At 39.2% G+C, this 11,748-nt stretch overlaps 1 protein-coding gene across 1 annotated transcript; it reads right to left on the reverse strand.

Annotated features, from left to right (window-relative positions):
* Nucleotides 1-7,948: 7,948 nt before the first annotated feature.
* Nucleotides 7,949-10,603, reverse strand: slitrk5b (SLIT and NTRK-like family, member 5b; the record flags this gene model as incomplete). Its single annotated transcript, XM_079230705.1, has 1 exon — nucleotides 7,949-10,603. Exon 1 carries the CDS (start codon nucleotides 10,550-10,552, stop codon nucleotides 7,949-7,951), a length of 2,604 nt encoding a protein of 867 aa, XP_079086831.1. The 5' UTR covers nucleotides 10,553-10,603.
* Nucleotides 10,604-11,748: the final 1,145 nt, after the last annotated feature.

The following is an 11,748-nucleotide window of genomic DNA, read 5'->3' on the forward strand; positions in this document are numbered from 1 at the left end:
AAATGAGCTTCCTCAGTATTACCAGAGCTGACACATGCCAGCAGGTCTTCTCAGTCTTTTGGCTTGTGAGGAATTGTGTAGTTGCACAATACTTAACACAAGAACGAACTTGGACGAACTGTTTAGATGCATTTGCCACCAGCCTGCAGTACACAGCCTTGTGTGGGAGAAAATAATGCTTTCCAGTGTAGTTAATGAGGAGAGATATGGATGGTCAAATACTGAGCCATAGAGTTACCACTCTTTGAAGTGCTGCTTTCTAAATATTAATGATATTCATGACCTATTTGCTACTTCACTTTATGTAAATTCATGATGGCCTCGTTGGCCTAATGCATTCATAGAGAATATGAAGATGCTGTTGGCACAACAATAATGTAATTAATAAGGGAGTTGATGCATAAACTTTGAAACGTGAACCAAGAATGCGGTTTTAACACTACAATGGCAGTCCGTTTGGACATCTGAACAATTGTGAAAATGAAAGTCAAAGTTAGGATCTCATTATATTATAACAATAACAAAACCTGGGTGAAGACATTTGTTTGACAGCTTGTATATGGCAGTGTTCCCTGGGGTTCAGGAGATGGTTACTCAACACCCCCACCTTGCCATCTGTCTGGATCCATTGTAGCTTGTTGTAAATCCCACAAGGATACTCACAGAGAGAGACAGAAACACAGAAAAGTGCTTTCAGGAACCACAGCGCACCCTCATCTTGTCACGAGAGCTGAGTATAAAACAAGAGTCTCGCAATGCCTTAAACTATATACTGCTTAAAAAGTTATTGTCGAGTTTAAATATAATAGTGTCTGAGTTGCCACCAACTAAGCAGAGAGGAAAGTTTTTCTACTTGTGTTTGTAGACAATGCTGTATACAATACACATATTTCTCTCTGGGTATCTGAGACACACTGAACCTTATGGTTATACATAAATATGATGATCAATGAAACTGCAGTCACACATTTATTTACTGTGCTACTATTATAGTAAGAAAAATACAAAAACAAAAATAACTAGAAGCTATTACGTTTTCTACGAGTGAGCTTTAAGAGAACGATGATTTAAGTGGATGGTATCCTGTGTCTGACACAGTTGCAGTTTTATAAGCCATGTCCTGTGCGGTTAAGTTACAGAACAAAATGCCAAAAGCATGCGTGGTGATGAGGGTCACTGTAGGTCGCCCTGTCACCCTAATGTCTATTCTGCTGCAGTGTCTTTGAGCAAGATACAAAATCCATATCAGCTCAGTAGGTGTCACATTATGTATCTCACACATGGACCAGGGCGAAAATAAAACATTTTCCGAAGTGTGGTTAAGGTATTTTCAAACATGACAAGACCATGAAAAAAGTATGAATTTCCTTCAAAACTTTCAAAGAAAAAAAGTGTTGATATCAAAAAAAGAGAACCGAAAACTTAATTTCTGAAAATACTGTGAATTCAGTTTTGAACAGCAAAGATGCAACACACCTGCAGACCATTGACCTGGTTCTTGAAGTAAAAATAAAGGGTTTAGAAGTAATACAATTTCACATTTTCTTAAAACTCTGCAGTAGTGCATCTTTACACTTTGTACATGACACCTTTTTATATGCTTAACTGGGATCACTTCCACTGACCATTTACCTGGTATGAACTGATTTGATATCAACCTAATAAAGAGAAAGTGGGACTGAATGACATGAAGTCATATACGCCATTTAGTAATATGTAATTGGTCTTTCTTTATAAGCATGCCCTTCACATACTCAATAGTAAACACGTTACTGGAATGCACACCGTAGCAAGTCTTTCCCACCATAGAAACGTCTGGTCGGATTAAATGCTACTTGTCAAAACAAACTGAACATCTAAACATTTGTAGATGAGCGGATAGTTGGCTTGCTTCAGCTGTCGGTTCGGTTTTACGAGCCGGCCAGGAACGAGAAGAAGGAAATGTGCAACAGTGCAGAAATAGCTGCATTTAAATTCAGGCTGCCACAGTACATGAGCAATCTGTAATAGTCCACTCACACTTCATAGCACTTAATTCAAATGCTTCAAAATCACATTTATGTTAGTGTGTGGGATTTTTACACTTCTAAGAAAATATTGAATGAAATAATGCGGCATATACATTGTTTAAACTGTGAAAAGATGTGTTTAAGGCTCAGTGCGATTGTATTAAAAATAATCTTACATTTTAAACTTAAATGTACAAACTTTCCCAACACTTTTGTTCAAATGCTCAGTTGTCTGAAGAAAACCTCTTACTGCCTCTGATCTTGAGTAAACCATTGTTGTTCTGGCAGGGCTTCTTTTTTCATTGTGAGGTTTGTGTGTCTCCCTCTCTCTACTGAATGAGGAAACACAAACCGGGCCCTTTCAGGTCACATCTTTTTCAAATCAGGCGGAGACACTGCTCGTGGATTGCCCTGGTCTACTGCATTTATAAATACACTTGCCGTGAGACAAGAAACAGATTTAGTGTTGCGATGTAAAGTCACACATAATCACAAATGTAATAGTCCTGTTTGTTGGCACTATGAATTACAGGCTAAAGCGTGCCAGTTTGTTATAGCAGTTATATTGATACTTCAGGCCACGATACAGAGAAGGACATGCCCTTGATGTGCAGAAGAGCCTTAAGGAAAATGGGCTGATACAAAGTGGGTGGATATCAGGCTTGGACAGAGGTTAATGCAAGATGAGCGACTCTGCAGGGCAGCATACGAGCACACATTGTGCTGGTAACTGGAGGAGGGACAATATTTTATTCAGAGTGGATCATTTTGAATAGGGGGAATATAAAAAAATGTCTGAATACTGGCAGGAAATCTCAAAGAATGGTAACACGCATTACAGCCTACAGTCTGACATTGTAATACAGAGCATTGAAGAGCTTTGAAAGCCTCTTATAAACATAAATTCACTGTATTCACAACACAACATTTCATTTCACCTTGCGCCAAAGATTTTCTTTTTCTCTTGGTGTGAAATATCATTCTCATGTTTAGTGTACAGTACCATACATGGGAGGATGAAGAGGGATTTTGTCACTTTTCTCATGTTGGCAGTCATAAGCCTGGATAAGCCCTCATAAATATTAGTGTGTCTCACACACACTGTTTCCAGTTGTTGCAAATATACTGGTAAAGTTTTGCACATCCCGAAAATCCGCCTCCCGGGATTTTGTAAATACCGCTCTAACCCAGCAGCATGAAATTTCTGTTCAAATCAATCTAACAAGATGGGCCTTACTCTGACATACAGTACAAGCACACTGGACACTGATAAATGTCAGTTTATGTTCAAACTATAATTCATCAATTATTACTGAAGCCCTTTACTTTGCTGGTGAGTTATATGAGGGATTTTGAAACCAAAACCTTGAAAGAGGAAAAAAGAGGAAAAAGGTATTGCCACATTGGTTGGCTGAAGTCCTTGAGGCAAGCATGAATACACTCTGAGTCAATAAGTTATGCATCCACACACACACACACACACACACACACACACACACACACACACACACACACACACACACACACACACACACACACACACACACACACACACACACACACACATACAAAGTGAGAAAGGGAGAGATGGAGCATTGCACATGGAAGTAGAAGACTGAAAAAGCTTCAGGGACAGAAACACAGTCTGAGACTAACAACTGGAAGACATACATATGTTGCCAGATGTGAGATTCCAGTATTCACTATGAAAGAAATAGAGACATATCAAGAAGGTTTTGTGCCAGTGGTATTTCTACTGTGTTTGCTCTCCTGATTTAAGCTATAGTTAAGGTTTTTCCTTTGGTGAAAGCTTACAGTCATATGCTGTCTTCACTCTGCCTGACACATCTCTTCAAGCTTACATAATGTAGATCTGCCCTAATTTCCCTCTCCCTAGCTGAATTGGGGTCTTCAAGCAGCTAAGCAACATAACATTGAGTCAAAAGTCTTATTAATATGGACATTTTTTGTCAGTCACACCTAAATGCAATGCATGGCAATGTATTCCATGCCAGCTTTAGTTTTTAAATGTGTACAATTTAAAGACATGCAACAAAGAGTAATTGCATACATATTAGGGCTGAGTTACACATTAGTTCACAGTTGTCAGTGTAGTACATCAACTTTCTTTTCTGTGTCAGGAATGTTTCCATGGATACTGCTATGTCTGCAAATAATAGTTTCTTTGCAAGTGTCTGTGTGCATATGCATGCAGATGTGTTCATGATGCGCAATTACAGTAAGGTCACTTATTTACCTTGTTCCAGCTTTATGCACATCACAATTGACATAGCAAATATGTCCTCTGTTGCCATGAGATGCTCAAGAACAAACATTTTGAATTCAATAGTGTACAAGAAACTCACATTTGGTAAAAGTACATTTTGTAATACAGCCCAAGGCCTTTTCTGCTGCTATTTGTGCAGCTGTTGTGATGCTTCAGGCATCAGATCATTTCATTTATACATGAGAGAATTGATCATTTGAGCTGTTAGTCAGAATGTCTTTGGGTGGTACTGAGGAACCACACTACTAACTGTGCCATCTCAATGTTGATAATTCAACAAAGCCCTTTTCTTTATTTCCCATTTGCCTAGTTGAAACTATGACAATGGCTTGATCTGAACATTTGAATTGGATAATGGCATTTTAAGAATGTTTCGAAAAATGCCAATGGGGTTTTGTGCAGCATTTTTAAAGCGGTCGTCCCTGTGCACTATGACATTTACTTCACACACCATGGTTTAGAGGGTGAAGGGAACACAGAACACAGAGAAACAAGGGTATACCAAATGAATGCATATCTTTTATTCATCAGCTAACGACAAAAGACACAGCACATTGTAGATATATTTACCCCACATATTCCTAGCTGTACTGTGTTTCTGCAATAAGAGACCAGATTTTTGCTTTCCAGAGCCGATGCAAGTTTGCATGGAAATGCTGATGAAGTGTTCTATTTACAAATCAAAGGTTGACATAGAAAACCACAATTTCATATGAAAACAAAACAAAACAAAGAGACACAAACATACAATTTCTGAATAAGAATAAGACACTAACTGGATCTCTTCTTCTTTGCAAATATAACATTTGCATACATACACAGGACAGTCACATTTCATTTTAACACATTTTTGGATTATCAGTATTTGTAGATTCACATGTGAGAAATATCGACATTTGGCCATTGATTACAAAAAGCAGAAAGAGCAAAACATATTACAAATGTCTGTTATATACAGTAAATACTGTGTTGCATTACACTCTTGTTTTTGCAAGATTCTCACAAATTGAAAGAAACATCATGACAAATAAAATGTTTAAAGTTTTTGGTGGATTTTCTTCTAAATACACTGGCAAAAGAAATTATTTCTGTTGCATTAGTTTGGTGGCACAAAATCTACTATACATTTAAAAAATAACTATTATTTTGAGAACTGAAACAATTAACCAAATGGCGGCCACTGCTCGCTCACAATAAAAACATGTGTCAATCTGTCTGTGCATGTTTACAGTGTTTTCACCACTAACTTCACAGCAATATATCCAGAAAAACAAATCCTACAAGTAACAAAGTACAACCCTGTGCAGGTTTACATCATGCAGCACTGTGTCGATTTCATGTCATTGGTTCTGATGAATTTCCAAAGAGCAGACACAGGTCAAGTGACAAAATAATCACAAAAAGACTCTGAAGAAGTGAAAGCCAACCAACCAAGACTGTATACTTGATAAACAGCATGACTCATGCTGCAGTGTAATGCATGGTGACATGCAGACAGGGTCCAGATACACTGTGTCCTCTAATTAGCTGAGTTAAGATGACAGGTCCAGTGCATAATACTGCTTATGATGTGAATTTACCCTGTGTATTAAAATCTCAGGGAAAGTCCGATTTCTGGGTTAATACTATTCACCCAGAAATCGGTTCAACTGCATTATGACTGGATGATGTGCTTAGATTCCTTTAGAGCATAGACCTTTGTATATGCATAAAGACGGCTCTATAGCCACTCAAGCATTCATTTGTTGTGCTCTTCTATGTAATGGCTAAATCATTTGAAGACCTTTACACATTTGTTACAACATATGTTACACTCTTCAACAATCCTTTCCTTAAAAAGATTTACCAGATTTAATGCAACCCTGCACCAAACTAATTAAAACAAACAATGACAATTGAGTGGGTGTTTTTCTTTGTAAAGTAGTACACACAAATCCACTCAGTATTCCCTTAAAACACGTCATTAAAAATAAAGTTTTAGAAAAAAGGAATTATCCAAAAAGGTTTTTCTAAATTTCAAATAAACATCTATGGGGCATGATAATATTATTAAAAATCATGTTTATGATTGTTGGCGGCCGAGAGGTTGAGCTGTTGGCATTGTAGACAGATTGTCTAAGTATTCTCTATATCTATGCAAAGTGCAAGATTCTTTAACATGTGGTACTTGTATGTATACAGTTATCAACCCTACTTCACGTGTTACCATATTGTGCATTTCATAAAGTGACATCATTGGAGACCTGTAGAAGTCAATAGTGCATTTTTAAGAAAAGAAAAAAGAAAGAAAAGAAATATTTGTTTGTATAAAAATATGCAATCATTGAAAATATGTATATATGGGCCCGAGGCCAACAGATTTGACTAAAATTCATCTGAATTTCAAACCAAAGTTTATGGAGATATATTAGACTCTCACTGTATTGCGAATCTACTCAAATGCATTGAAACTGGAAGACAATTTTTGTGTATGCAACTATAAAGAAAAAATGTTTTAAGGTTACAATAAAACACAGGAATGTGCTTTGACATACGCTTTTGAGTGTCAAAAGTTTGATATATTATGAGCTGGGTTTTAAGTGAAGGGCTTTGGATCTGGTACAAATAAATTCAGACACTCAATCAATTTTTAACTAGTGCTTTTTCAAGCTGTGTTTGCCAGAAAAAGCATATTTGTGAAATATGATAAATACCTTTTGAGCTCATTTTCTTTCAGTTACAATGAATCTGAATAACGCTGTGATTATAATCTTTTAGTTACAATGTGTCTGAGTGAAATTACAATACATTGATATTTAGCTCAATACAATTGCAACATGTGTCCATAATCAACAAATGCAGTTGGTTTAGAGCTGGGGAGGCTTTGAGGGAACACCACTGATTAGATCTGGTCAGTATATTTTTAGGTTACATTAGTTATTTCCCCTCCAAATCTGCCAACAAAAGAGCACAGCTTTACTGGCCTCATAATCTGTAATTTGAGATATTACATTGGAATTTCCCAGAGCTGTGCATACTAGAGGAAAAACTGCTTCCCTAATGTTCTAATCCCATTTTTCACATGAACACAATTTCCTAACTCATGTGACTTTTGTCAATGCCTAAACGCAGGTCATATTCATGGTTACACATGAATCTACTTGCAGCATAAATTTGATTTAATCTCATGTGTGAGTTTCGATTTTAATAGATTTTACAGAACTGGGAGCTATGCATTTAACTGTAACAAAGACCTGGTTTATTTGGGGATAACGGATATCATCTGCACACTCCATTAACACACATGAAATGCAGCTAATTTGAGAGTCAAAACTCAGTCTCACATACTTGTCAATGAAACAGCTCCAGGATGCATTTTATGTAGGGATGAGTCATAAAAGCCCCATATTTCTGGTTGTTTGTTCATATTAACAAATGTAAACCAATCCGTTAGACACCACAGGGGTAAAGGGATAAGTGCTACTTTAAAACAAGTAGCGCTCTCCTATTATTATTTATTCCCAGAAATGCATACTGTAGCTCACAATCCATTGTAATAATAAAGGTGATGAAATAGTGCTGCCTGATTTTTTTTAACATGGTCTGATTCCTGATATAAAAAAGAATACATTTCATCAATGCATCCACTCTGACCGTCCAGGGGTTAAGTCTCTTAAAACTGTGTAAATGTTGTTCTTTTTTCAAGAACCTCAAGGTAATCGGGATCAATATGAAGCTTTGCTTTTAGTTCCCAGTACTCACTCCTGTTGGGCTCCACATACACAGTACCTGGTGATGCACAATAGAGTATTGTCTGTTGTATTCTATCTGGGTGCATGTATTGATGCCTTGCATCAAAGTCTGAGGCATAATGATTTGACGAATGCGCCGCTTTCCTGCATGGTAACGTATTGCTGTAGCACGTGTGCTTGTCAGACTCGAGTACATCTCTATAGTAACACTGGTCATCTTGGTGAGGGTTGGATGGCTTGTTAAGAGGCTCTGATGTGGTGACACTGTATTCCGAGCTTATAACATTACTGGCCGCCTCTTCATCTGAGTGAGCCAGAAAAGCACTGCTCAACTCATCAAAGTCCCTAAATCCATCCACTGATTTGCTGTCCGTCGGGGTTTGGGCAGTGGTTCTGCATGTGGTTTCTGTGGGAGGTGGGATGTACTCATACACATGTCCAGCAGATGTTCTGACTTTGGGAATGGATCCCTTTTTGTAGAGGCCATATTCAATGTTGAGAGAGCTAATGCAAGCGTTCATGGAGTTATTATGCTCGTTTTGATTCTTTTGATGTCGCTTTTTCATTACCACGAACAATCCTGCAGCCACAAACACAGACACAATGAACATGAGGAGAAGAGCAAGAATCATCACAGATAAAGGAATGGCGTTGTATTGTATGTCAGAGTCCAAGGATGTTTCTATGGTGATGGTGCTGCCAGGGAAAGATTCTTCAGAGGGTGGGATCATGGAGGCAAGTATATCAGAATTATTAGGGCAAAAATTTGTTCTCTTAATGTATCTCATATCCTCCCCAGCTAGCCTTTTGGGTGTACCACAGATGACGTTGTTTACAACTGTGCCTGTGCTAAGCTGCTCCAGCCACATCTTTAACTCCAGTATGCTACAAGAGCAATCCCAGGGATTCTCAAACAAATCGACTTGCACCAGTGCTTTAAGTTGCTCTAGCACGCCGCTGACCGGAAGATATCGCAAATGGTTATTGCGAAGATTTAGCCTGGATAACGTCAGACCATTAAATGTTCCCACGGGTAAAGTTTTCAAGAGGTTATTGTTCAGAAAAAGAAGCTGAAGTTTGGGTACGTGCTGAAAGGTGTCAGAACCAACCTCTTTAATGACGTTGTATTCTAAATATAAGAACTGTAGAGTGTCCAGTCCATAAAACATGTCAGCGGTTAGATGGTCAATCAAATTACCGTTAAGGTATAGTCTTCTTAGATGTGTCAAATCGCCAAAAGCTCGGTCGTGGATGCGAGATACTCGATTGTTACCAAGATGAAGCAAATCTAACCCAGTCGCCTCGATAAAATCGGATCGACGCACCACTGGGATATAATTCCCTGTTAGATACATCTTTTTGGGATTGTATGGTTTGGGATTTAAGTCAGAGATGTGTTCAATCTTTCGCTCCTGGCAGTTCACATTCAGGCCGAGGTCTGAAATTTGAAGGTTGCAAGTGCAGGCAGTTGGGCAATCTAAAGGCACGGGGGACTTGGTTTGATATGAATTAATTTGCCCATAATTTTGTGGTTTATTAGAGGGGATGCGAGCAGTTGGCCTTGATTTTAATTTGCCTGACTGGCGAGGTCCCTTCGTGGGTCTTGATGAGGACCGAGCAATCCCAGAAGAGGTGAAGGAGGCTGTGACCAGAGCTGGCACGGTCCTTCGGTATGCATCAGTGATCAAATGTGGCGGGGGTGGCATCTCATATTCAGCAATGGCTCTCCTTGGGCACAACTCCTGTTTTGAAACCTCATCAAGATCTCTCCCATGAAGCCGGAAAGGGAACTCACAAACAACATCCCCGACTAAAGCTGCGTATGATATGCTCTCGAGCCAGGTCTTAAGTGCAATCAGCTCACACGAACAGTTCCACGGATTCTCCTCCAGCTGTAACTCCACGACGCTGTTCATGTGCTCCAGCAGACCGGAGTAGGGAAGCACTTTGAGCTGATTCCCTCTTAAATCCAAATGAGTCAGTGGAACGTACTGGAAAATGTTCACCGGCAGACTAGAAATTAAGTTGTCATTGAGAATCAGGACCTCCAGATTTCGAAGTCTGCTCAGGGTATTCGGGGCCACATGAGTGATATAATTATAATCAATTTGTAGATATTCCAGACTTTCAAGGCCAAAGAAAAACTCCTCCTTCAAGACATCAATTTTGTTATTGTTGAGATGCAATCGTTTTAATCCCTGAAGTCCATTAAAAGCTCCTGCTTCAATCTCAGATATGTCATTATTTCCCAGATGTAATATTGTAAGTCCTTTGTACTCAACAAAATCATCGGCAGATAGCGTTTTCAAAAGATTCCCGGTAAGCAGCAGATGATACTGGGAGAAGTACACTGGGCTTATGTCTGAGAGACTTGCAACTCCTCTGTTTTCACAGCTCACTGTGAGTATCCCCTCTCTCTCCTCACAGGCACACAGTCTTTGACATATTTCTCCATAATTGCCCAACATCTCAACAGTACACACTGACATTGCACTTAGCAAAACATATGAAATCCAAAGATGCATTTTCCTGAAAAAGGTTGGCCGAGCTCACAGTCCCGCTAAGGTATCCTCAATGTCATCTAGAAATAAAAGACATACAATGGTGATGTAAAAACAGGCAGACTGCAATGAAAGCAACTTCCATACAACAAGCTGTAGCCTGCGTGAGTTAAAGGTTCATTTGCTGTTACCCAGGGGTAACTTCTATCTGTGTGACTGCTGATTTTAAAATGGCTCAAACAAAGCAGGATAGAAAGCAACTCCTTCAAGCTATGTAAATAACACAAAAGCAAGGTCAAAGCAAGACATGAGCGCAAAACAATGCTCTAAATCCGCTGTGAGGGGAAGCCGCATCGCATTTGCTCACTAAGACATCAACATGCAATTAAATGCTGCTTTTAATTTAAATATATGTAAATTAAAGGTTAGCGGAGATTCTGCACCGTAGTGCACGCCTTGTCAGACACAAGACAGCCAGCATAATTCATGCCTAAATCCTGGTGGAAATACATACCTCACGCACGCTGATGAAGATGTAGGCTTGTTTGGGTATTTCAGCGCATCTTTTATTTTGAATCCGTCACAACGAAAAGAGGAAACATGATCTATTCAGTGCGAGTGCGTTCGTCGCCTCTAATGCACCGGGGAGGATGAGAGAAACGCTGATCAACCATAACTGCCAAATGCTTCTCTCTTACCACGCGGAGCCGGAGGAGACGCAGCTATGCCTGGTGACAAAGTTGCTTATTCGCCCTCTTTTCACTCTCTCTCTCTCTCTCTCTCTCTCTCTCTCTCTCTCTCTCTCTCTCTCTCTCTCTCTCTCTGTGGCTCACGCATGCAAGCGCGCGCGCTGACTGTGGTCGGGAGGATATGTCAAGTCATTTCAAGCACAAAGAATCAGCTCACTGGACCATCGAGACATATCCCGCCAAAAGATGTTGACCTACCTACAGAAACGATGTCCCAAAACATATCAATAATGCATTGTTCAAACGGGCTGTTTAACCGCTTATGTTATTCATCCTGGAAACAAAACCGTCACCAGTTTGTCAAATCAGTTGTTCATAATCTGTCAATCATGTAATGTGAGGTCTCTTGGGGGTGAAAAACAAAGAAGATAATGGTCTTTATTTACAATAGATTAGGCCCCCATAATCCCACTGACAGAGCAGTTCATTTACATCCAAGCTGCTATTTTTTTATTTATCTCACCACAATCA

The sequence above is a fragment of the Taurulus bubalis genome (assembly GCF_910589615.1).
Source record: "Taurulus bubalis genome assembly, chromosome: 15".
NCBI lineage: Eukaryota > Metazoa > Chordata > Actinopteri > Perciformes > Cottidae > Taurulus > Taurulus bubalis.